At 49.6% G+C, this 27,105-nt stretch overlaps 1 protein-coding gene across 1 annotated transcript; it reads right to left on the bottom strand.

Annotated features, from left to right (window-relative positions):
• Positions 1-719: 719 nt before the first annotated feature.
• Positions 720-25,363, bottom strand: RAB40C (RAB40C, member RAS oncogene family). Its single transcript, XM_026046469.1, has 6 exons — positions 25,177-25,363; positions 11,646-11,706; positions 10,550-10,610; positions 3,857-3,934; positions 3,128-3,350; positions 720-1,556 (listed from the first exon to the last, which is right to left on the bottom strand). The coding sequence occupies exons 1-6, from the start codon at positions 25,316-25,318 to the stop codon at positions 1,276-1,278; spliced, it is 846 nt and encodes a 281-aa protein (XP_025902254.1). The 5' UTR covers positions 25,319-25,363; the 3' UTR covers positions 720-1,275.
• Between the last annotated feature and the right edge of the window lie 1,742 nt (positions 25,364-27,105).

The raw sequence follows: 27,105 nt of genomic DNA, 5'->3' as shown, positions 1-27,105 counted from the left end.
CTTTCATCTAGGACAGGAGCCAGAGCAACCCTAGCTTAGGCATTGGGAAGGAGAACTAAGCCAGAACACAGGGGATCTCTCTTTCCTGCGATAGGAAAGAGCCTTTAGGATCTGGAGGGCAGGGGCCAGGTGGGGGACTGCGGAGGCAGCAGCCAGAGCCATCTGGCAGCAGGAGACAAATTCTGCCCTTTTTCCACTGCTTCTCAATTCATAATCAGCTGCACCGCAGAAAACACAAAGCAAACGGGGTGTGCAGGGGCTGCGTGGGTTTTCACCTTGGAGCTGGGTCTCCGACCTGCTTRTTCTCCTCCTTCCGCAAATCCACATCCTTGGGCTCTTCCCTCTGCCCCTCAAGCGTTTCAAACCCCAGTCCTACCTGCGAGTTTTAGGGAGCGAGCACAGTAAAATAGCTTGGAGGGTGCAACACAAATCATTCGTTCTGCATCGGAAGCATTAAAAAACAAGAGCAAACCCATGGCGTGGTTGCAAGTCTCTTAAAGCAGTTGTACGTTTCCTGCTTAAGCCCTCCAGTTCTCCCCTTTTGCTGACATTGGAAGAGTTAATCCAATGCTTTTATTTACATGGCTGCATAAAATTTTCCCTGACTGCTTCTTAAAAAAAAAAAGAAAATTAAAAAAATGTATTTATATATATATAAAAAATATTTACATAAATAGATGAAGGAGGCAAGCAAACTGCTCCCTTCAGCTTCCCAATTGATCAACTCCTGCCTTTTTTTTCTTTTCTCCTTTTTTTTTGGCAACAGCAGGTTAACGTCCTGGTGGAAACTGCCATCAGGCCCCTGTCCCCGTTTCCGATTCCCCCTTACAACCAGCAATCGCTATTGCACCAGCTATTTGTTCAGGAGTCCAAGAGTTAAAGTCGCAGCACAGACTCTCTTTGCCTACCCCCTTAAGCCTCTCAATCTTCCATTAAATTCATTCCTCCAGCGAGGCTGGATGAGCTTTTCCCCCTTCCCCCCCAGGCCAGCAGCAGCTGTTGCATTTTCCACCCCGGGCGGGCAGGCGAAGCCCGAAGCATTCCCGGAGGGGCGCTCGGCGGCCTCCTCTCCCCGCCAGTCCGACGAGGCCCAGGCAGCACCGCACTTTGTACACGAAGCCGAACACGAGCACGGTCCCAAACCCGCGCGCGCCGTCACAAAAGCGACCAGAGCCCATCCGAAAGGATCCAGTCSACAAGGGTTAAGTGTGCAAACATCTGTACATCGGTGGGTGAGTGCGGACACGTCAAGGAGCTCACGGCGCCTCCATCCTGCTAAGAGATCTTGCAGTTGTTGCGCGAGCAGTTCTGTGGGGGGCTCTGGGGCGGGCGAATGGATTTGGACCTCTTCAAGCTGTTACCTTTGCTGCTGCTYCCACCTCCGCTGCTGGCCAAGGAATACGAGCGGCCGTGCATCATCACYGCGTTCATGCCGTTGGCCATGGAGAAGGATTTCAGGTGGCTCTTGATGGTCACGGGCAATGGCAGCTTGTCGATAAGGTGGACTGGGGTGCAGGACACGATGGCTCGGCAGCACAGGTCCTGCAAGCTGAACACTGGTGGGGAGAAAGACCCAACAGTCAGTACTGCAAGGACAGGTGCTTCCTACAACAGTTTTGTTATGCTACATCGTTCTTGTTTTAGAGAAGAAGAGCTAAAAGCCTTCARTAGGGAATGAATTAGTTGGAAATCCTTTATTCCCAGCCTTTTGTCCTAAACTCGAGGCAAGTTCCACCTTCACAGCTTAGCATTTGTTTTGAGACACCAGGTTTGGTGGCAGCACTGGGGTAGGCACTGCTGCCACCTCCCAGCACCGCAGACAGGAGAGGTGGAGAACTTGCCCTCATCCTGCCTGGTTCCATCGATAACCTGAAGCACAGGCGTAGGGAAAGYCCACAATAGGTTCTGCAAGATATCRCCCCATTTTAGACAGGTTTGGTGAGGAGAAACCAAGCAGCGGGCTCCTTGCTGAGTGACTGCAGCAGCAAAGAGATCACCAAAGCAGCACGAGGCTCAGCCACTTGAGGCTTCCCAGAGCCTCCACAGCCCGGGGCCAAACATGCAGATCTGCTCTGGGAAGTCTGGTTACGTGGGATTTCACAGCAACTGGCCACATGAGGGCATGCTTCTACAGCACAGGAAGCCAGGAGTTAGAAATCCCACCTCTGGAGAAGATTCAGGAGCGGACAACAGCAGGGAGCTTCACTGCCAAACCACAACTGCTGCCACCTACGCTAGGTCAGCAGAAGCAAGCACAGAGCACGGTGTCGCGCGGCACCAAGGAGCCCTCTGTGCAGCCTGCAGCTCCGGCATGAACAGCGCTCAAGCTGCCAGTTCAGCCCGGAGCCCTTCCCTCCTGCTCGGCAGCTCTCACAAGCACAGAACGGGAGCACAGCAGCAGAGCCAGGTGCAGGGAGCTGGCACGGGGAGCTTCTCTCCCCCGGGACCCACAGCAAAGCAGACACCCCACAGGTGAGAGGAGCAACTCSTGCTGCTTGGTCTGTCAAGTCAGTTCCTCCAGTCAGGAACGTGAGGCCTACAACTATTTTACTTCAAATGTAACATGCGGAGAAACGGCACGGATTCAGCTCAGCCGATACAGCGCACGGGCGATGTGTGCAGGCCAGGCTGGACCATTCCAGGACACTGCTCCATGTCCCGAGGAGGCAGCTTAGTCCCTGCCAACACCTTGTACCGCCTTGGAATTCGCTCAGCCTCCATGCCTCTCAAGCTGGCGATACAGGCTCAGACAAGGATGAGAACAGATGTGCCTACACTTGGCTTCATCCCACATAAGCATTTGATTCAAGCTCAGTCGTGAGCTTAATTGCCCTCAGCCTCATCCAGAGGAGAGGGAGAGGTGCACGATGCTCCAGAGCAGTTGAGAACCTGGACGTGCCCCACTGTGATCTCCAACTGCCCTTCCCTCGCTGCCGGCTGCAGGGTTCCTGCCCAAATCCAGGCTACCTGACGAAACCCCTCAGGGCTGTCAGAAACCTTCAAGCGCTTTCACATCCCACGGTTACTCGCAGGCCTGCCTCCCATGTGAGGGGAGGCAGAGAGCCTCCATTTCAGCCTCGTCGGCTGCCACATCCTCCCTGCTCGGAGCATCCTCCCCGCGACTGACCTCTGTTAGGTCTCCAGATCTTCTCCATGCCGTGCCGCATGAGCACGATGCGGGACAGCTCCGTGAAGGATTCAATGACATTGAAGTTGCACAGCGGGCTGACCTCAAAAAACGTCATGCAGTTCTTCTCTGCATAGGCCCGGGCCTGTTCTGTTGGTACCTGCCGCTTGAAGGCGAGGTGGAGCCTGTTTCCCACCAGGATCCGAGGGACGCCTGGGGCATGCTTTAAGAGACAGGGAGAAGGAAAAGCAGGGGGTGCCTTTAGTAAAAGGATGCATTACAACGAGGATCCTACTTACCTTTAATAGCAGCAAAAGGGTAAGAAACAGAAACTGCTCTGCAGTGAGGAGTGGCTGACAAACAATTGGCATTAGCTCATGGAAGAGGTTAACTTGTCTTTCCTAGAAGCCATTTTAGACATAATCTCCCTATGGCTCTTAGCTAATCTCAAGCCTTTTGCTGCTACTCAGGGTTTCTACAGGGGGGCAGGCGCTTGTCCTCCTGCTTTGCTCATCAGTAAATTGCAGGGATTCTCCACTGCAGAACCATTCCCATCCCCATCTCAGTGGTGCAACCTCCCGGGATTTTTAATCACAGCTCCTTGCCCTCACGCATCAAGTTTATCTTCTTGCACTGCCCATACACACTGGCTCTTCCCAGGCATAAAGGCCCTATGTGTGTGTGAATGGCACAGTAAAAAACCCACATAYGGTCTTTCACTCAACTTACCTCATCTATTTCCTTTATCCACCGATCTATCCCATCAAAGGACCAGCGATTAGTGATATCATACACCAAGAGAATTCCCTAGTAAAAGAGAATACGCAATTAAGGAGCTTCATACAACATAAAATTAAAAAAGATGTACCTGAAAAGGTTATTTTTATATTCAGAAATTCAAAGTCTGAGGCACAAAAATAACATTTTTTCAGTGTGCCTCAGTTTTAGCTCTAGTAAGTACACAAGGATGCAGCAAGTCTGAGGAATTAGAGAGGGATTTATCCCCTTTTCTAACCAATCTGCAGCTCCGGGAAAGGTGCCAGTTCTGTTTTTCCTTGAGCGTCTCCCAAACCATTTACAAAGCAGCAGGGCCTGTGCCAAGGAGAACCTGTCCTAGTGACTCCGTCTCAGATTTCTGCGGGATGAAGGGGTGGTTTTGCTCAAGCTTGCTTCCTGAAGCTGCTTGGAACAACAGCGTGGGACCGGCTGGCAGATCCATGGAGGAAGGTTGTGGGCAGCATGCCCTTGCCCTGCACCAAACCCGACACAGGGAGAAACAGGCTCTTCCCTCTCCCGCTGTTGCAAAGCAGTTATGTTAACCGGCTGGTTGGTAGCAGGTCCTCACAAAGTTTACACATCACACCCATCTTCACAACGTTTTCCCCTCTTCTGGAATCCATTCCACTCTGTGTTCCTTTTGCTGTCGGGGAAGAAGTTGAGTGATTTCAGTCATCAAGGTAACAAGARTCTGGAGCGTTAAGATCGCAGGAGCAGCGGCCGCATTGCCAGGTAAAACATGGAAAATGACCCCGGAGCAGTAAGACTAGGCCGGGGGCAAAACAAACCAGTTCAAGATAGAGACACCTGGATGAGAYGATTTAGCAGCAAGTTTGGCAGAAACACACAACCTGTTTGACATTCCCTCCGGTCGAAGTCAATGGTCCACAGCGTATCCCAATGCTCCAGCAGGGCTGCTGCTTTATTCCTTCAAAGAGACCTGCTACCCGGGCAAGACACTCCATCCGCTCGCTCCTCCTGTAACACAGCTTGGGGATTTCTGCTGGCTTATTTCTGACTGCCCACACAAACAGACCTAGGACCTSGTGTGTCAATACTGCTTCTACCAGAATCACTCTGGAGACCSGAGTCTCCGAGCATGCCRGCAGGGTCTTGGAGCTCTTTCAAGSAGAATAAGGGAAAAACCATCAGCAAAAACGCAGTATCAGCTTCTTAAGAGCAAGGTGGAGGCMACGACGATACTTTCCAGATGCAAGAAGGGCCACAACTGTCTCCCCAAGTTCATCCTCCAGAGTTAGAGCCCAGCTCCATGCACACACATTGAGAACTAAGATTCTCCGGTCRAGTTTTCTAAAGTGGAGGAAATACAGAGGCCAAGTTGTCTAAAACTTTGATTCTGCCCTCGTCTTCCCCACCATGGGTACTGAGACCAACTTTATATTTGCTCAGAGATGTACGAAACATCCCTAAAAACTCCTCTCCCACATGCAGTATTTCCAGATGCTCTGCACTTCTTCCAAACATTATGAGTATGCTTTGAACATCATCACATTTCTATAGAACACATCCCAAGCACGCTTTGTTATTACCACTTTGGCTCCTAGAGAAAACAGCACACAGACGTGCATGCGGGCAGGGAATTGGCTCCATTCCTTCTGACAATTCCAACTAGGATCAATGGGAAAAAAGAGGGAAAAAAAAAGGAAAAAAAAAAAAAAAGCTGTGCTAAAAATTAATTAATCATAAAATGGCCAAATTTCCATTTGTAATCTAAGTAGCTCTCTTTCCAAAAGCCTASATCGCTGTGAACACCCTAATATCTCCATACTTCTCAAATAACACTTGCTTTCACAAAGCAGCTTAAGTGTTACGGACCCCAATTTCCCCTAGTTTCCACAGCAGGGAGGAATGAGGAATGAAGACCTCTGCCCAAACTTTACATGCACGTTCTCAAATCTGGGCTATTCTAGAATCTTCACCACCATAACCCATCAACAGCTCAAGCATTCCCTCTTCCTCTTCTCCCTAACCTGTCTACAGGCTTCTGCATTAGGAGACTGGGCTCATCCCTAAACGCTTCTCAAGTGTTTCGACGTCTAATGTTCAAGGATCATTTCCCCTCCGAGCTGAGCACTAAGCTCTCTCAATTCCACACCATGGCCCGTGCATCGGCACAAGCCTGAGCAAACCAGGAATGGAGACGTCCATACACGTGCTGCCTCACGCAGCGAGTGAAGACTCACGCAGCGAGTGAAGACAACAAAAGGTCGTCTGCTATTGTGCAAAGCAGTGCCTGTGGACACTCGCTTTGACAAAAGCTAAGCCTGCATTCAGCAGAGGCTTATGGAGATCTGTCTGCATAGCCCCCGGCGGGACGTTGGACCGTGACCCCGTGACTACTTATTGCAGGTAAATTGGACTTACCTGGACCTTGCTCATGGGGCAATTCCACTTCTGCTGCCAGATRATTTCCTAACAGCATAAGACACTTTTTTTTTAATCACTCAGTTTCTCGTGAACGGTTTGACGGGCAAGGGCTGACTCTTCCAGCAGCAGGACAGCATCCATGGCAGTGGCAGGACCTGACTAAGTGGCTGCAACAACTGACGACACTTAMGGGCTACGGCAAAGACTACTGCACTTCTGGGCTATTACGTTAGGGCTAGCAAGAGATTTTGAACTTTCTGAATGCTGGTTARGACTTCCTGTAGGTGGCCTGGGACAATTCAGGAGGGATTTAAACTCCCATATATAACATTGGCTGTAAAAGGATGGCGGGCTGTGCTTCCACAGTTGATTTAAGTCATTGGCACATAAGGACAAGAGCAATGACTAACTCTAGACCAGCAAGAGAGATTCTGAAGCAAGGCTGCCAGGACCTGCTGGCCAAASACACTCCTAAAAGGGAAGGGATAACGAGAGCTACTGTGCTGGCAAGCGGGAGAAGCTCAAACCCCAGAGAAGTAAGGAGAGAAAAGGAGGGAGGTCTCAGTCACACCAGTGTTTTACAAGCCTCTTCCTCGAGGCCAAGCTGCTCACTGCACTAGGCAGGCACGGACCCGTGATCCGAGTGACAAGCCCCTGAAACCAAAGCAATGCCCTTGTCATTCCACAAGCCTGCTCAACACTCTTAATCATTTAAGACAGCCTTATGTATAGTGGGAGAGAGGCACACACCCCCTGCTAGCCCCTCACTAGGCCTTATGCATTCCCATTTTGGGAAATTCTTCCTGCAGGACTACAACACCAGCACTTACTCTGCAAGAACTGCACCCTGCCAAGCACAAAGTGTCATTCCAGCCCACGTGAGATCACTACACACTTGCAAACTGCCCCACGGCAGCTTCTGTCCAAAGAGCCCACAGGCAAGACTCTGTAAAGGACCTTCTTCCACACATGGGATACCCAGTCCTGGGCAGAGTCCAAGATTTGGATTGTGGCCTCAGTTYTGCGGGCAACTCAATGCTGTTCTCTCCAGTTACATGTTCTAAAGGGAACGCTRCCTGCCTCACCATGGGCCAAGAACACACTACGTGTCTCAAAGCCTTGGTATGTGCAGAAAGAGAAACAGTTTGCAAGTGTGGATGCACTGGACGATCTATGTCCGCCTAGAAACCGAAATGGAGCTGTATGGCATTTTTACTGCACATTGTGCCACTAATAGCTTCTTACAGCCTGTCTCTGCTGACATACTTGATGCTGGATGCCAGAAAGGATCGTGGACCGCTTACAGTTTTCTTCCTTAAGATGCAGTTCTTGATAGTTTCTTTACTTGGGAGAGCACTATCTTGCCCATACATTCYGTGTTGCTTTAGAAAAAAAATATCACTTTAAAGTCTCTGAAAAGACGTAACAGCAAACTTGCCAGCTAATTTCCCCACAAGAAATCGGTGCAAAAGAGATGTTCACATCTCTAATGGTCAGCTTGACAGAGAAATCTTTAAATGTGACTGATTATTAATAGAGAATGCCAGGGTAYGCCAAGATTGCTCACACAGAAACACTGCTTTTCCTCAGGTCTGCCAGGCTCCAGAACTCTGCTTGTGTCAAAAAAATCCCTTCTCCCAAGCAATTTGTGCCATGCCTCAATCTTGATCTACTAGAAGAGTCAACCTTCAACCCCAAAGAATTAGCCCTAAGTAGTGAGCTTGCCGTGGAGGAGGACTGCAGAGATCCCAGATGAAGAGTCACTGCTGCTCTCTCGGCATGACTTTGGAGAGGAGCAGTGCACTGTGGAAAGCAGGAGCCTTCTGAAGGCCAAGGACCAGTCTCGGAGTTCAGGCTCCTCCGTGTGACTTGCAGCAAGACTTCGATGGGTGCTGGTACCACATGATCTGGCTCCCATGTGGCAACATCAATGCTCCACAACCTCCCATGAAAGAGTAGAGTATCTTAAACTCTCAATAGTTAACAAAAGCAGAAGGAATGGGGAAAAGAGGAGAAATGTTGTTGAATTACCTATTTCTTCAACAGATTTTTAAAGCTGTGTATTATACCAAAATTTCCGTCTCAGCTATCCACTTTCCTTTCTCCTACCTTGTTATCAGCTGACTTCAAGACTTCTGCTGCAGGAAGTCTACTACAAATCCAYGTGGACAAAAAAAGAAATAGTTTGTTTAACCCTCATAAGCAAAGGAAGAAAACACGCAGCAAATAACAGAGGTGCTGGGGCAAGGAAAAGTTCTTTTTAAAGTACTGGGTGGTATTTGTACGAGAATAACTTGGTATWAACTGGCCGTGAGTAACTTTAAGCTGAAAACCAAAGGCGAAAGTGAGGTAAGAATATCTGAAAAGCAAGTGCTTAACAAAATGCACAAAGCAGCTGCATGGTGTGACCAACGGCTTGGGCTGGTGGATGTGCTCCTGACTCCCTCATTTATCATTCCTCAAGTGGAATGGTAAGAACTGAATCCTCCAAAGGACACACTGGAGAGACTGGGGAGCGAAGATTCCAGCGGGAAGCAGGATTTCTTCGGAGCTCTCCTTTTCTCCCACGKCAGTGTCTCATTTTGCACATGGTAGCTGTAGCTAATCCATCCCGAGCCAAAGGGCTGCTCTTGAGCACCTGGATGCATTCCCAATCTTCCCCCCGCCCTGCTTTCCCCCCACTTCAGAATCCATCCTGCTTCCTCGGATAAACAGCTACGTGTTCTCACAAGCCTGCACCTTGAGCAGGGACTTCAGCTTGAAAACKTCTGAAATAATAAAGCAAACCAGCTTTGCTGGCCCCACACAGACGAGTGGTTCCAAACGCAGACTTTATCAACCAAAGAAAAGCATTTTCATGACCATCTTTCCCCTCTCCCACTTGTCCTCGGTCTTTGTTTGCTAGCAGCAGGTAGGAACTCTCGCGCATGGYGCAGGTTCCACTGGATTTTCACCCAGACACAGCATTTGCTCTGAGGGCCTCACAGCATACACAGATGGGAAGACAGCCTTTTGTACAGCAACCTGGAAGAGCAGGTCATGCAGGAGACTACAGCAGAAGGTCTGATGATAGCACTAGACACTACAGTTGGCCAACCTGGCCTTGCTTCACTTTCTGCTCCCGCTTTCACCTGGGCATCGGACCACAGTGACTTCGTACTGACCACAGCTAAATTATGAGGCCATCAGACTACCACACTGGCCAAGTGTTCACTTATAACTGATAAGGAAGAGGGCCCAAGCAAAGGGATATATTTGTATTGAAGCTCTAGTTTTCTGAACGCAGTATGGGTGAAAGGAAGCTTGTTCTCAAACTCAAGCACCGGACTCAACGTGCAAGTTGGAGGCCTGTGTGCTCTCCCACTAACATTCTTGTGTCCCTCGCTCCCACAATACCTGCGGAGGTGGCCTTGGCTTCCAGGAAGCTGCCTCAAAGTCCCCTACAGCACTAGAGATCTGTCCAGTCAAGAACAAATGGCAAAYTGTAGGAGGCATCAACAGCACATGCCCCAGGGATCTCGGAGCTAAAGCACAAGTGAACGTGCAAGAAGTCTAAGTTCATTTAACGTAAGGAGAATTTGTCCTGGAGGCTCCCCATCGTGTTACTAAAAGGATGACTTTTGCATAACAAGAAAGCATTATTAACAGCATTAAAAGATTTTTTTTTCTTTCTCTCAGAAGAAYTGCAAAATATTTCTGATGTTCAGAACCTAGACTTATTTTCTGGAGCAGGACCCAAAGGAGAAGTTCAAAATTTAATGCTTTGTTTCACGTTTTTAAAAATGCACTTTAAAATCCAACTCAGTTGCTCTAATTTCAGTTTGGTATCAAACATGCAAGCTGGAGGAGCCCTATTTTTGGAGCCGACTTGGATGCGGCACAGAGGAGAAGTCCATGGGGAGAGCTGCTGTCACGTTTAAGCACACTGGACATGCCTCAGAAAGCACACGGCCCCACATTAAAGCAGAGGCAGATCYAGACTGAGAATTGCCTTGTCCTCTATAAGCTTTGCCTTCTCAGCCCTTAATCTAGAAACTAATATTGAATTTAGTGTGCAATAGACCTTTTCTGTAGCAAAGCCTGTTCCTCTCCCTCTGTTTCATAAAACCAGAGGACTACCCAGCACAGAAATACAGTGCATTAACATAGTTCCCGTCCTTCTGATGCTCGAGGTGCTCTTCTTCAGAGCTCTTAATTACAGAGTGAAAGACYTTTTACAGCAAATATCCTCTCCCAGAGCACTGACTGCAACCTTACCTGGGCTCCTCTGGAGTAGGATCTGAAAATGGTACAAAATCTTCCTTGTCCTGATGTGTCCCTGTAAGAAAGAGAATTTAAGTTACAGGTGTGAACGCTAAAGAACCAAATCCCATACCACACAGCTCTTGTTTCACTTTTGCAAACAAGTCTTAACCAAATATGAAAGGAAGAGTGTCTAACTAAACCTCCTTGATAGACCTAACCCTTCTCAGGACTCAGGAACAGGACTAAGCAAGTCCTGCTGGCTGAGGTAAGGGACTTGACAAACACTAACCTTTCTCCTTGGCTGGATGAGCAAAGAAATATTAAGGAGTAACCATTAAGACAAGAGAATCATTAAGGCATTGTAAAATTATATTGTAAGCATTTCAGAGAAGGTCACGTTCTCCAACTTCAGGAGTACAGGACAGAAAAGGCCTTCAAAGGAGAAGCAGGAGGTGACTACCTACAGAGCTGTTAAAATAAGCATCTTACAAGCGGGACAAAAGAATATGATAAGAACCACAAAAAAAAAAAACCCACACAAGTGAGAAGGGTAATTTGGACATTTCTGTTCATTTATAACAAAAATGAGAAGATGCAGGTGTTGAATTAAACATSGAGTCAGTCACTGAGGGTAAGAACCTAGTGTTCATTTGCCATTTAACAATTCACATGGATATTCCAGTTGATACAAGTGTTGTGGTGGAAATTTAACTTTACCTGCTCTCTGGGGATTTACTGTAGTCTGTAACACAAGAAGTGAGCTCGATTCGCTGCACTGCTTGGGTGGAAAGTTCTAATACAAGTCTTTGAGAAATATCCAGGCTTCTGTAGGGGCAAACAAATAGCTTCACATGCTCTTCTCCTCCTTTTCTATTCCCTCGTAGAAATTCCTCTTCCTAGGTGTTAGGAAAATCCAGGACTACTGCCAGAATAGTCCTGCTCCCCAGTGACTGGGGGCTGTATGGAAAAAGGCAGCTATACTGGAGAAAGAATGGGATGGGAGCACTCTGGCAAAGAGGACAACCTGCTCCTCATTCAGCACAGCATCACGCGAGCGATGTGCCTCTGCTGGCACGTGCTGCAAACACAATCCAAAAATCAAACTCACCAGAGCTCCAGCTTGACCCTCCTGCCGTCCAGCAAGATAGTAGTGGTCTTGTAGTCGATTCCTGAAAGGAAAGCAACACAAAGCTGAGCAAACTCTGAGCAGGTCTTCAGAGATGGGCCAGAAATTGGCTTGGGCCACCCAGGTCTACCATTGAACCCGTACCAAAAAGGGCAATTTTCTCCCTCTCGCTCTACTGCAAGTTTCTGGATAACTGGAACACAGACTTGATGGAACTGAAACAGTCTCTGCTCCAAAAGTCAGAGAGGAAGGTAACCTCTAGATTGCCTCCTTCTGCAGTCCTAGATAAAGCCTGTCGTGAAGCCGGTCATCTCTAGAAGCTGTTCTGTGGCTCTCTAGATTCGTAAAAGTAAATGCTCTGTGAATGCTCTCCCTACCCAAAGTGAGAGCATTAAGACAGAGACTTCGTGGGGGGACAAGMGGGGGAAGAGAGAGGGGTGGAAATCAGCTAGAAAAAGGAAAAATGACGGTTTCTCTGACAAGCTAATGTGCAAACAGGCATCTCTGAAGGAACATCGTCTCCTCAAACACGCAAAGGACATTTTGGAAGGCAGCGATACTGAATGCCCACCCCAGTTTACAAYTTCTTCTTTCCAAGAGAATAGAAATTGAGGAACACTATACTCGTCAAGGAAATAAAATTTAAAAAAAGGCAAATTCAAGTTGCTTCACTAAAAGAGATCTCAGATTTTGGGGTAAAGCAGCACCGAATCAAATTTCACTACGTTTTGGAAGAACAGTGGCTTCCTACACATCATATCTACATATTCTCTGGGATACGTGACAACATGTACTGCCAAATTACATGGCCCACGGTCAGCATGGGAAGGAAGCTCCAAAAAACAGAGAGGGGTGAGCCCAAAAGCCCCCTTTGGTGCTCTGCCAAGGCAGGGGCATGGTCGAGGCTTCAATTCCTTCTCCTGCAGAGAAAACTGGAAGAGGATCACACGAGAGTCACRCAGGTCCAGGAGCAAAGACCGATGCAACCTTTTTGCAAGACGTTTTTCGCTTTTACGGTTGCAGACCAAAACCAGTRAAAGGCTCCAGAAACAGCCCGGAGTATTAGAGGCCTCTTCTGCTTGGAGGTACGGCAAGGGAGGGCTGGGTAAGGGAGGAAAAAGTGGTATCCACCTAAAACTTCACCTGCATCTTGGCTTGGTCTAGAAAGTGGCACCGCTCAGACCACAGCATGATTGCTGTGGCATAAAATACTGGGTTTTATAGAGCCACGGCATCAGAAGATCAAACCCTCCCYTCTACAGAGCAACATGAGACTACGCTGGCAAAGGCTGAAAACACCATTACCAGGGAGCCGCTGGAAACTGCAAACAGCCTTTAAGGAATCCCAATGCCTTTCCTCCTGTTAGGTCAGCTTTATTTGCCCCTCTCAAACCTTCCTTTCCAGCAAAACCCCACCACTGCTGCCAATTGTATTTCCCTTCTCCTATAAGGACAATGCTGCCCCAATAACCTCGCAGATAGGCTGGTCAATAAAGCAAATGGATTTTCCTTCTGAGCCAGCAGCAGGAGCTTCCTCTTGGTACAAAAAAAATTGGATTTTAGCCTTCGCAGGGGGCTATAAAACGCAATAAAGATAGTTATCTCAAATCCCAACCATTTCCGGTGCTTTATCATGGAAAAGGGACAGTTCCCATTTTATCACCCTCCAGAGACAAGCGACTGATGTGTATTTATTTTCACACTGATTTCAATCTCTGCTGTCCCAAGGGACAGCGAGCAGCACCACCGCATCAGCAGAAGCACGTTTACTCTGCACCCAGTGGACGGGCAACCTGAGATGAAGCATCCCAAGAGATGGGTGCTTCAGCCATCTCCTTCCCTGTCCTCATCCCAGAGCCCAAGTCTCTCCGCAGTGCGGGCCCTTGTGGCAGCACCTCCATGAGGCCAACAAGGGGAGGAGCAAGGCACTTTTGGAGGCACAAAGCTCACGTACATTTAGAATGCAGATGAAATCATTCACTTATCTTAACCCTTATCTTAAGTAGGGTTTAGTATCGTGGAAGAGAAGAAAACTCACATTAACACAAACCACAAAGCTCAGACATGGACAGCAAGCCAGTCGTCAGCTTTTGTGTTCGCMAACCACCTGCTCTGTAGGTTGGACATTCACAACGTCCTCAAGAGAGAGCTGCTGGCCTTCTGCAAACGTGCAGGTTGGGCGCAGGAGCAGCGCTTTCAACACCCAGTCTCTCCATTCTCACCTGCGACTGCGGCGAGTACCATAACTCAACACAGGCCTCCTGGGTGCAACACTTGCCCCTTCTTGAACACCGCTATCTTTCATCCAACCTCTGAAGGTGCTGCAGAAAAACTGTCAGGCAAATCATGTTCCTTCAGCCCCATGTCTACACTCAGAAGGCAAAACATGATAGAAGGAGGGAGGCACCATCAGAATGCAGCACAARCCCAGCTTGTTCCACCCCATATAAGTGATGGAGCCCTGCTCTGAGACAAGCAGATTGGGCAAACAACCAGAAATTAACTTCCAGTGTCTTCTGCAGAAGTACGATGAAACGCAGAGCACCACGTCTATTCCTGTGCATYTGGGAAGAGGTACAAGCGGGTTGTTTTTACTGCCTGGCCTCAAGGTATCCCACRTTTTCATGCTGTCCTTAGGCAGGGACTCCAAGTAACCTTTTTCCCAAAGGTTGTCACTTGCAGACCAGCAAGAAACTCAGTCTGAGGAACTCGCACATGCTCACATTAAAAGTAAAGCTGCTTTGACTTTTCATTTCAAGCTACATTCTGCATTTAAACATTATCCGGTAATGCGAGTTGGCAGAAAGGGATGTACTTTGTGATGTACCCAGATTTGAACTATGGATTATATATATATATAAAAAAAAAAAAATATATATATATATATATATATATAAAAGCATTTAGGCAAAAAGCTCTAGTTACAAGCCAAGTACTCACAGTTTATGCAGTGGCCACATCTGGGGAAACCACGAGCTCCCTGTTGCTTCCACACTCGCACAGTGCATCGGGACAGCCCTAAGTGATGTCCTTTCAAGGCTCCCTGCAACATCTTCTGGGGTCTGTTCTGCAGCYGGGTACTACAGAAATCACCATGTGGATGATTTTGCCATTTCCCACCCAAAACCAACCACCTGCAGAGCTCACACAATTGYGAGCAGTTGCAATTTAGATCTAAGAGCCACTACTTTTATTTTATTTTTTGTGGAGAAGGATGAGAGGGGATCTGATTAACATKTGTAAGTTCATGAAGGGAGAATGGAGGGAGGAAGGGGCCAAGCTCTCCTCAGTGGTGGCCAGTGACAGGACAAGGGGGAATGGGTACAAATTAAAGCACAGGTAGTTCCATCTCCAGGTGAGGAGGAACTTCTTCACTGTGAGGGTGACAGAGCCCTGGCACACGCTGCCCAGGGAGGCTGTGGAGTCTCCTTGCCTGAAGGTCTTCAAAACCTGCCTGGATGCCACCCTGTGCCACATGCTCTGGGTGTCCCTGCTGGAGCAGGAAGGTTGGACTAGATCATCTCCAGAGGTCCCTTCCATTCTGTGATTCTGTGATTTATTCGCATTAACCAACTCTCTGGCCATGGCCCATGAAGAAGAGCCTCCCAGCCCTCCACTCCACCACGCMGAGCGCTGGGCTACCACAGGCAGATGAGCCAAGTGGCCAAGCTGACTTCCCTGGACCCACCTCCAGCAGCTCCATAGCTCATCCCTGTCTGCTCTTTGGGCCCCGGGAWGCTGGAGGAGACCAAGCCCAGCCATTTCCCAGGCAGTGGCCACTAGATGCCACTATCGTGCAGACGCTTTTGGCACGGTGACAACCTCTCCCCGCAGGCTGCTCTTCCAGCCTGCACCAGAGCTGCTCTTTTGTCTTCGCAATCCAGGCAGCACTGGAGCTGGTGGATCTGGGGAAGATTAAAGGTAATTTGGACAAATCGTGGGGCTTCCCCCTGCCTGAACAGCCCCTCTGCTCACAGCAGCTCCCCTCGAAACCAACCTCTCACCTTGCTCAGAGGGGCTAAGGAAGGATGTGCTGCTGCAAAGCGCAGCCTCAGCAAGGCGGGCGTTCAGCAAAGCGCAGCCTCAGCAAGGCGGGCGTTCAGCAAAGCGCAGCCTCAGCAAGGCGGGCGTTCAGCAAAGCGCAGCCTCAGCAAGGCGGGCGTTCAGCAAAGCGCAGCCTCAGCAAGGCGGGCGTTCGCGGCAGCTGCTGCTCAGGAGCCCTGCCCGGTCCTCAGGGCACGCAGCACCGGGAGGAAGAAGCTGTTTAAAGCTTATTTTCCTTTATCAAGCCATCTCTTTCTTGACCAATATCTAGCCTGCTGTAACAAGACAAATGGAGCTTGGAAAACAAGTCTGGGCGGGTGCTCTCATTTAGCCCATCTCCTYGGCTATTTTTTTGCGGCTCCCCTTGATGCTCCTACCTACCCTGACAACAGCTCAACTTATTTTTTGAGCCATAAAGCTACTTGGTACAGAGCAGCAACTAAAGCAATTTGCTGCCACCAAGCTCCGTGCTGGGCACTCAGTTCCCCTTGGCAGCATGAGGCTTCACATGGCTGCTGCTGTGAAAGGCTCAATCTCCAGAAAAATCCCAAAACATCTTTTGACAATCACCAAAGAATTTCTAGAAATTCAGCTTCCCCACGGGAATACGTAGCAGGCATGGCAAGAACCTTTACCTACTCCAAAAAACAAATTTAGAGCACAAAACACTCCGTGCTCTGGAAAGGCTCTCAAAGTGTGTGCTCAACCACGCTGGCAACAGTAGCTCAGGTTTGCACCTGTGGTGCCTTTGAGAAGAAAACAATTTATCAGCAAATGTGGGTTAGAGGATACACTAGGTGACATCTGGAGACCTCTTTCTTAAAAGAAAAGRAAAAAAAAAGGCACTCAAGTGAGACACTGACATATTTTTAAAGACAAAATAGTTTGCCTTCCTAAAGGTGCTTTAAGTCATTTCCAGCTTGCGTGGATCACGGACTGGCCAAAGTCGCTCTTTGTTGCCTCTAAAAGTTGCCTCTTGACTACTTAAATGGATTGCTTTCCGTTTGGGAATTCATTCCTTCTTTTCTGTTAGTTCCTGCACAAGAAAACAGGATTTTTTAATTAAACAGGGTTGAATTCATTGATGCTTCAAAGGAGGGAAGGTGTGTAAGTCATTAAGGGCAACATTATACATTGTGAACAGTCAAAACTTCTGAAGTGCACAACAACAAGCCACAGCGCAGCCTTCACTCAATGTATTATATATAATTAAGAAAATAATATAAGTAAGCCTCGCCTCCTCATCTGGCTCAAGAGTAGATGTTATCATCTACTCTTGGCTTTCTAAGCCTGCTAATCTTAGAAGTTTCTTGCACTGCGACTTGGACAGTTCCATGGAGCACTGTGGACTTGTGCGTGTTTGGGATGAAGCCACATCTTTGGTAGGAAGGTTGGCAGCACCGCCAAAAACCCGACCCCTTCTCCTCCACAACGGACTGAGTTTTTAATTTAGCAAGAACGTTTGCACGAGCACCCAAGAAAGAAATCCCAAGCAAGCTAAGAATTCATGCAAAAATTGGTAGAAAGATTGCACACCTCTGCATATATAACCAAATTACAAAGCYGACTCGTTCTTTTGCTCCGATAAATTCAGCCTAAAGGAGCTAGTGCAGAACTTAGTTGACCTAAATGCCATTTATCAGCTGAGAAGTATCTGAAGATAACTCTTCCAACAAGAAACTGTGTGTTAGAGATGCTAATGAAAATGCTCTGTGCCACAAAGCAGGGGGACAGGACAAGCATTMTGCAAGGCTGAGGACTTCTTCAGAAGGTGAAGAGCTCCAAGAGCCCCAATGACGTTATCTGACCTTAAAAAGCGTGTGCAACAATTTGCTGTAAGCAACAGGGGCAAGAAATCTTCCCAACTACGTATAAGGTCATCATTCAGGGTCGTGCATTCACTTACCCAGTCTTCAGGGAGACAGGCAACAAGTTTTCTTCACCAAAACCAGGGGTAAACGGAGAGGAGGATTAAAATAAAGATGGAGGAACCTCAGGTTTGTGCTTTTTAGTGTTAACGGTTACCTCAGTTGTACTATTTCTTCCTGTTAAGTGTGATGATAATGTTCCTGAATAGGGTCATAGCAGAACTAGCCCAGTAGAAGCCTTGAAGTCTTGGGTGGGAAGAAGCACCCACTTTTATCACTACGCTGCAACCTGCTCGAGAAGCTACGCTGAGAATACAGACCTTGAGAGTCTCAGCTCTTATTTGGTCTCCAAATGGTTAATGATGCTCCTTCCTAGCACGTCGCATTGGCTTCTCCAGTGCTAATGGTCATCATGGCCTGCTCAGAAGAGCAAATACAAAATTCATTCCCATTGCCCATCTCAACAGGAAAGAACAAGCACCTTCAAATCATTTCACTGTTAAGGACTTCCACTGAAGAACTGAGCTGCAAAGACATTTCAGCTCTTGCTTTTGAGTCCASGGAGGTGCTCCTAGGTGACTATGTTGCTGAAGGAACCCACTGCCTCATGCCAGCTCCTTCCAACTCCAGTTGACCAAGTCTGAAGGACTGAAGAAGCTGCAAGCACCTAGTTCAGGTAGACAGACTGAAGTGCAGTGAGAGCTAGCATCTGTATAGACTTCAGATGACTCAAATTTGTGGATTTGTTTTGAAGAACGCACTGTATTCTGCTCAGACCCACCTCATTTCGGCTGTTTGCTTTAGATTTGGATCAAAATTCTGTGATATGAAAAGCTGGTTATTTTGGTATTTGCTCCAGGCATCAACATCATCATCGACTCCTAAGGACTCCTGGGCAGAGCGGGCCATGAAACAAATAACTGCTTGTTTGGTTCTGTAAACAGCAGAAGTAAAACGTATATTCAGAGTCCAGAATTGGAGAATACTCCATTTATCAGCTGTCTGCTCCACAATTCAGCAGCACAAGCCTCGCTGTGGTCCTCACACACTGCACGACTTTGTTCTCGGCGCAGTTGAGGATGGCAATCGCCTCTGAAAACTGTGTTTGGAGCCAGGAGCAAAGCTGTTCCTAGAGCTCAAACTATTCCAGCAGACACCCAAGAAGCCAACAGAAAGAGTCAAGAGTCAGTCCAGAATTGGGCATGTTAAGTGGATTTGTTCGTTAGAAGAAAATCAAGATTGATTTTATGCACAGACGCCACGACAAACAAAAGAGGTTCTTCATGCTCTGCCATTCAGAGCTCCATAAAAAACTATACAGCTGTACTTGGAAACAAAAGGCAGTCTATGAGGGGGGGGAGAAAAAAAAAATCCTGGGGCACCATAACAATTTTCATTGTTGCTGGCTCGCCCTACAGCCACAAAACTCTACTTGCAGACCAAAAAAAAAAAAAAAAAAAGCAGAAAGTCTAAAATAGTTGTATAAAATAACAAAATAACACCAAAATCGCAGCCCTTCAGCATCTAGATCTCTACCTGCTGTGTGTGTTGTGCCACGGGATGTGCTGGGTGCAGTCAGAGCTTCCGAGCAGCCACATGAGCCCACGGCAGCTCCAGCCTCTGCCTCTCCGCTGGCCTCGAGAAGGCTGCTGAGCCTCCGCAGCGCACATCCAGTGGTCTCCGTGACAGCTTTAACCCAACGCTGAAGCCTGACACTGCTCTCACATCCAGAGCGAGCCCCGCAGCCGGGAAGGAATCGCTCCGAGCTGGAAGCACGGAGGTGGATGCTGGTTTCACATTTCCATGAATTATGTCCACAAATGACAACCAGTCCCAGGGGACTTGACCCACGAGACCCATCCTTGCCCTTAGCGAACGGCTGCTGCTGTTAGAAGGACGCTGGCTTTGCTAGTTACCCCACGAAGCACAAAGCTTTGCAGAGGCAGCGCTGCAGCTCCCAAGCCTCGATCCGYGTCTCCAAACCCTTGGCTCTCCGGGATGGCTGAGGCCTCCCGAGATCCTCCTTTTGACCTACAGTCACCCCAGGATAACTAATTGTCCCTGCAAGCAAAGCAAGTCGGACACGGCCTCGTTAGCAGGCAGCACTGACGACCCGGAGATGCTGGCTGAAGGACGGGGGGTAAAGGAAAAAAGGCCACGGCTTGTGGCAATGACAAGTCCGGATGGAGATGACAGCTCTCCTAGGACTAACCCCCAATTCTTGAGCAGCCTTGCGGCCGCTACCTGGAGAAAGCCAGGGCTTCACTATTTTAAAAACAGGCATTTTACAGTTTAAAATTCTGTAGAAATGAAAATACAAGGTGGAGGGATTTCTCTGAACACAACTGGGGAGTGAGGTGCAGAAAGCAACTATTTGCAGAGCCTGGCAAGTGTACAATAAACTCCCCAAGAACTGGACACGGATTAAAAAAAAAAAGAACTCTTGGGACAGGGGCATCCAGAATTGAGCCCAACTCCTCTACAGACCAAGGAAATTTTCTTGCGTGGTCTTAGCTTCACCAGAGCTCCAACTTACACCAGAACATTTAGCAAAAGGGACCACAAAGCTCCAAGATCTTTCACATTGTAGCTTTCCCTCTCACACAGTCCCAAACTAAAACGTGACATGATGCTTCTGTATCATGGCTCATCTATGACAAGTCTGGGATGCTGGAGGAGGATGGAGGGGGAGGAATCAAGGAAATTAGAAGGAAAATGAGGGAAGAGCAAGGTTAGAGGATCTTGGCACTCAAATCTAAGTGTTCGGCGCAACTCTTTGCCAGGGCAACAGAAAGATGCTCTGCTTTGCACGGCGGAGCGAGGCAGCTTGAGGAAAACCTGCCAGGGAGCAGCTACTAACAAAAGCTGATGGAGAGGGGGAGGAAGAGGAGGAGGAGACATCKTACATGGGCTTTCACATGCAGTTTGTATACCAAAAATACAGAGAAGCGGACGGTGTCAGCTTAGGACGTGGATAACACTATTTCTACTTGTTTAAAAACAAAACAAAAAAAAAAAACCCCAAAAAGACACTTTAACGGCAAAAACTCCTTCTAATCCCAGTCGTTAAAAAAAACRTTTCTCCCGTTTCAGATCTACTCGGTCCAATTGCCTTCACGGACTCATGACTCAGCTACACGTAAACGAGCAGGGGAAAAGTCTCAATATGGTACCTTAGCAACTATTTTTTCATGGCAAGAATTAATAAATAACCAAGGGAGAAACAGGAGATGCTGGAGATGTTTCCCATCCAAAGCTTGCTCCGATCAGATGAGAACTTTGCCTCCCTGATGACAGCCAAGCTGTCACCCTTTACCTGAAATAGGTAAAATATGTGAGGTGTTGGAGGAGAAATGAGAGACTTCACCTCCCTGGCTGATCCTGGAAACCTGAGATGCCAAGAATGAAGTGCAGGAGATGAACTGAATTCCCTCTTGTCCTCCTTTTCCACAGCAACAAGGAGGGAGTAGAAGGCAACGATTCCCTTTTTTTTGCTATCCTTGAATGCACCCGCTGTGGTAAAAATAAGTCTCTCTGTGACTAACTTGCAGTCTACTACACAGCAAAGCTGAACAGTTCCCCAGGTGACACTCCTGGATGCACCGAGCAGCTAGACTGCACCACGGGCAATGAGGCAGAAGAGGGCTTTGTAGAGAAGGATAATTGTTGAAGAGCAGGCTTTGAAATGGCTAGTAAAGGGATCTGCAAATTTAGTTAAATAGACAGAAAGAGTCAGAGGAAAAGATATTTAAATAAGTCATACCAGAAGATATTCCGGTCATTAAAACAGTAGCTTTCAGGTCCGTGGGCAAAGGGCACTGGCTGGAAGGGTCTGAGCAGAGTCTTMGGCTGTTCATTTAATACTGTTTCGCACTGGTTTTCTGACCAGGGAAAGGACATCAAGTCACCTGGCTCTAGATCCTGAAGCRCAGGATCCTTAAGCATCCTTAGAGTGCCAGCTGAGCACAAATACGGAGGAGCAGTGAGAGACAGAAGGGTCTGCAGATAAGTTCCTGCAGCTCCTGCCTCAAAGCCAAGTTTCTTGAGTAGGTATCACTGGGAAAGGGGTCTTGGGGAAGGCTCGCACAGTTCTACCCAAACAAGATAACCCGTGAGTTAACTATGGCTGTTAAGCACTTCGGACGTCTTTTTCCTAACATTTCCTTGGATCAGCTAATAAAGGTGGACTGAGAAATAMGGGTGGACTTAGAAATTGGCATGTTCCTCAGCAAGTCAATCCAGTGTCCCCAATAACAGAACACCYGGGAACGGACTTGACTAAAGATACTAAGCAGCAGCGATGGATGATGTTGAAACTAGCTGCGAGGAAGTCATGGCAGAGAAGATGACCAACAACCTCCTATAGCAGGACAGCACCTTTCAGCTGAGCTTTCAGAGGGTCCTGGAAGAGCTGAAAGAAGGAGATGAGAGCGCAAGCRTTAGAATTCCTTATGATGCTCTTAACACGAGGTCAGAAAAAGTTTCTTTAACATCCTTTCCTCCCTTCTTATGGGAATGGGAGGTGAACGGGAGGAGACTTCTCTAGGAAGACAGTGTGATAGACAGATAAAGGCACATTACAATCACATTCTTGTTGTGAAAGCCTCCTGGCCCCGCTTGTGTGCGCTCGCTGAGCACCATATCATATGGCACTAATGGCATCTGTGCCCATCAGAGATTCGCATCTGAAGAGGCTTCCACATGACTCACTCGGTGGTGATGCAGAGCAGAAGTGAACAGGTTTCTCCAGCAAGCCAAAAGACGAGCTAAACAAGATTTTTTTTCAGTGTAAGCATATGAATAATTAGACAGTCAAGAGAGGCACTATGACACAGTATTGACAAAGCGATAGGTCCTCCTGTTCAGAGCTCAAGGTGGTTGCTCACCTGAGCACACGTCCAGTTCCTATTTTCTTGCATAGCTCCACCGCATCTACTTGCCCCAAAACCCGCAAGCACAAAAAACTCTGTCGTGCTTTGGGACCTGGAGAAGGACAGAAGGCAAACGGACCATTTAACCAGCAAGCGGGCTGTGTACCCGACATGCAGCCGTGAGCGAGCAGGACCGTTCTGCTTCGAGTCAGCTATTCCACCACCTCTCAGAGGACAGGAGCTGGAATAACCTTCYGCTCTACCTGGCCACTTTGAGGAGGCTTTTTAACAGCCACCAGAAAGTTCTATGTCCAAAGCATTTGCAGGTCTCTCCTTCCTAGAAGCAATAATCATTATGGTTGGAAAAGATCTTCAAAATGGGGTCCACCCCCAAATCCTTCAACACCATGCTTGCTAAAACTCCTGGCTAAGCACCTAGCTCAACACACAAAGCCAAGTTGTGTTGAGAAGTGATGCTTTGGCTCAAGAATCCTGAATAATAATGGCGAGAAGTTACAGTGATGCTCCAATTGAGATTATGTTTTTATACACACACACACACATATATATATAGAGTATATGTAAAAAAGAAAGAATCCCTCAAACTCTTTGCTAGATACGAGGCATATGACCTATGAGCAGCAGCAATAATTTATATAGTCTCCCTCCGAGAGAGAAGTCTTTCTGGGAGGAAAAAAAAAAGAAAAAGGAAAGATGAAAGGAGAAAGAATATATTGCACTCTCCATTTCAAAAATCTGTGTTAAAAGTTACCCTCAGGCAACAACGTAAAAGCAACAGACCCCCAAAGAGACCAAAGACACGAGCACAATTACTCTATCCTGGCCCTTCCCCGGAGGTTAAGGGCTAGGTAAACAGTCTGAAGCGAGGGATGTCCTAACCACAAAATACAGCTAAAGCATATTTCATTTTTACACCAATAATGGCAGAATCAGTTCTCTGGACACATCGAGAAAGCAATGCATGAGATGCAACGTTTGTTTCAGGCTGGGGCACAGGGCTGGGAAGGGGACGATGCCGAGGGTGTGCTTGGAAGCAAGAGATTTTTAAAATAACCTCTAAATAACACCAGTTTGTAGCTTTAGGACAGCYTTAGCTCTACCTCCATTATGCAAGGCTGAGGACTTCTTCAGAAGGTGAAGAGCTCCAAGAGCCCCARTGACGGGGGGGRRARSYTTYTWAAASCYTTTWAARGKTTTWWTYYTTTTTTTTTTTTTGAAAAATGTGGCATTCTCTTGTTATAAAATAGTGGGTGCACACACAAACTTTAATTATGGAGATAAACAACAACAGAAAAAAAAAGAATATTTCTTTGTACTATCACATGCACACCGTTTTTTCCAGTAATACCTATTATTTTACAACTGGCTCCTAAACAACAGTCAGAAGCATTCCTGTTAGCAGACAACTCCAACTCAAACCAGCTCCCCCTGCTACAGTCTCCATCTGTTTTCGTTTAGTAAATATTTATCCCAGGGAGCAACTCCCTATCTCCCAACGGAGGCAGCTTCTCCGGAGGTACAAGGTCTCTCCAGGGAAGCTGAGAGGTGTCGAACATCTCCTCCAAACTGAACCACAAGAGCCCAGCCAGGTGGCCAAGCAGATACATGAACGATACCACAATCTTCTAGTTCCAGAATTTGCTACTCCAATTGCATAAGCATCCCGACTTCCCTGAGTCACTGCTTTCCCATAAATACCTGCAGATCAGGTGTGCTCTTGCATCAGCTCTTAAAACAATGGCAATAGCTCCTCAGGAGGATTACACAGCTCGAAACTGAGCCACACTACTACTTTAAATGCTAAATTCAGCTAGCTTCAACCCAAAGTGTCCAGAAGCACCCGATGCTCTCACACTTGATTATCTCAGATGAAGGAAAACACCGTTCCAGCCCTCAGGTTGGATCCGGTGAGGACGCAGGACCAAACCGGGCGGCCTCCGCCAAGCCCTTGGGGCCACCCTTTTGCACCGAGGCTGGTGAAATCGATGACAGACTGAAAATCACCCCAGGATTTGTACCACGCCGGGCAGCGTTACGTTTTAACTGCAGCAAGGGGACGCAGGAAACAGCAGAGCGTCACTCCTCGGCTCTTAATTATAGTCTTGTGACACTGTAGTTAATGGCCTGTCATGGGCTCCATTATACACCCTGGTGCTCACAGGAGGCAGACGGATGGGGCTGCGTTCTCGGCACTCCAGCGCCAGGTCATAACAGCGTTAGCCTGGAAATAACGTTACCGCTCTTTTGTTAGAGYCCGTCCTTCCCGTGCCCCTGCGTCCCCGCGCTAACCCCCGCTGCGATGACAGAAAATCAGACCGGGCTCTTTAAGCGGGATGCGCAAGGCGAGCTCTGCTTGGGAACGGTCCAGCTCCGCTTCGGGATTTGCATGTCTTGCGATTACATCAGACACCAACTTCTCCAGCATCGCCCCAGCCGGAGCCTCCAGGAGAGCCTGGCGACGGGAAAGAGCGGCCGGCCCCTTCCCACCACCACGGCCACGAGCCCTGAAAACCTGTGTCCTTCTTTCCCAGTTAACAACAAAAGGCCAAAAAAAGGAGTAAAGAAAGATGGAAAAGAAAAAATACAACCCAMCCCTTCCCACTCTAAAACCCGACCTCTTTGTCGGCAGGGCTCCGAGCAGATTTCCCAGCCCTGTGCGCGCCCAGGGCTGCGGCGGGGCCCGGCAGCCCCTTCCTCCCGCGGCCTCACCGTTGCTGTAGGCGTAGGGCGACTCGGAGGCGCCGTCCTGGAGGCTCTCGAGGATCTCGCCCTTGCCCACGTCGCTGTCGCCCACGAGCAGGAACTTGAGCAGGTAGTCGTAGCTCTTCACGGGGCTGCCCTGGGTGCCCATGCTGCCCGCGGCGGCGCCAGCCGCATGCCCGCGCCCGGCGCCCGCCCGCGGCTCCCCCGCGCGCCGCGGCCGAGGGAGGAGGGCGCCGCTCTCAGCGCGAGCTCTCCATCCCCCGCCGGGCTCCGCCGAGACACCTGCGCGGGAGCCACGGGCGACACATGAGGAAGGAAGGAGCGGGAGCCGCGGCCGCCGCCACCCACAAAGGCGCCCGCGCCGCCTTCCCCCGCCAGGCCGGCGGTGGAGCCCGGGCCTGCCCGGCCCGGCGCCGCCTCCCTCCCTCTCTCCCTCCCGCCCCGCGGCCCCAGGCCCCGCGCCCCGTCGCTCACCTCGCGGCCGGGCAGCCTGGCCGCCCGCGCGGCCGCTCCCCCCGCGCCAGCCCCAGCCCCAGCCGCCGCCTCGCGCCGCGTCCGGGCCGCTCGCGGGGGAGGCCGAGGCGAACGGGCGGCCTTCGCGGCGCCCTCCACCATAGGCCGGTGGCCGCGTCCGTCACGGCCGGCGCCGCCCCGCGACGCCCGCTCCCACGCTGCTCTGGCCTATCAGCAGCTGCGCCCGAGAGAGGAGGGCGGGACTTGGGAGCTCCGCGCCGGCGGATGGGCTTCGCGAGGCGGTGCGGACTACAGATCCCGGCGGGCCTTGCGAGGCCCGGCCGCAGCCATGGCCGCCGCACGGGAGCGGGGCATGCTGGGAGTTGGAGTCCGGGGGGCATGTGGCGCAGCCGCGGGCCCGGTGCGCAGGGGCCGCAGCCCCAGCGGGGCTCAGCCCCAGCCCCCGCAGGGCACCAGTGCAGGGGGTTGAAGCTCCCGCATGGCGCCCAGGGGGAGAGTGTCGCAGCCAGGCCTGCACAGAGCCGCCTATGGGAAAGGGAGCCTGCGCTCACAGCTTCCCCCTGCAAGCCCCCTCCACAAGCCCCATGTCAAACGGCACATCCCGGCTAATCTTGCAGAGCCAACTCGGCTGCTAATCAGCCTCCCAGACACGCTGCATTGAACAATTCGTGTCATCCGTGCGGGTTCCCTGTTCCTAGCGGAGCGAGTGGGCTGAGCCAGGCAGGCTCATCTGTATTCCAGGCAGGCCGCTGGCTGCCTCCACTCCTGCCCGCCGCTCGCGCGGCCCCCTCCTCCTCCAGGGAGGTTCTGGTGATTTGGAGTGCCAGGAAAACTGSTGCCTGAAGCCACCGTGACGTTTGGGGTGAACCCTATGGATTTCCAGGAGCAGCAGGCATGCTAAGATGGCTCGGAGCCATCTCTTGTCGGCATATGCACACACATGCCTATGCCTATAGGTGGGCTCTGGCTCTGCTGTTCCTGCTTTCTCCCACATCTTTTGCCTSCATGGCCATTTCTAACCAAATTCCTATTTTTATTTCCCCCAGAAAATCTATAACTGAGGGGAAGGAGTGTATCAGCACCTCTGCTAAGGGTAAAGCATGATCTTAACCTTTATCAGCCTTGTGAGCGTAACCTCTCACTGCAGCAACGTGCTGGCGCCGCCAGAGCTGCTGGTTGTTTCCCAAAGGATCTCCGAGCCCCTCTGGATGAGGAGATGGGCATGGAGGGTTGCCAGGGAGGGGCGGCCTGTGGTGGAGGATTTAGCAGTGGGGACGAGACGGCACGGGCAGCCCTGGAGCAAGGCCTGGAGCAGCCTGGTGCCCCTTAGCGCAAGCCCCTGCCCGCAGCAGCCTGGGCGCTACAAGGAGCCACCTCTGGGGCCCTATGCTCTGAATTAGATGACTCTGCAGTGCCAGGATCCTTCAGTTGACCTCCTTGCCAAACGGCCTGCGGAGCGRG

The sequence above is a fragment of the Nothoprocta perdicaria genome, unplaced genomic scaffold, assembly GCF_003342845.1.
Source record: "Nothoprocta perdicaria isolate Ctin4 unplaced genomic scaffold, notPer1 scaffold_444, whole genome shotgun sequence".
NCBI lineage: Eukaryota > Metazoa > Chordata > Aves > Tinamiformes > Tinamidae > Nothoprocta > Nothoprocta perdicaria.
This window is presented reverse-complemented; position numbering and strand designations above follow the sequence as displayed.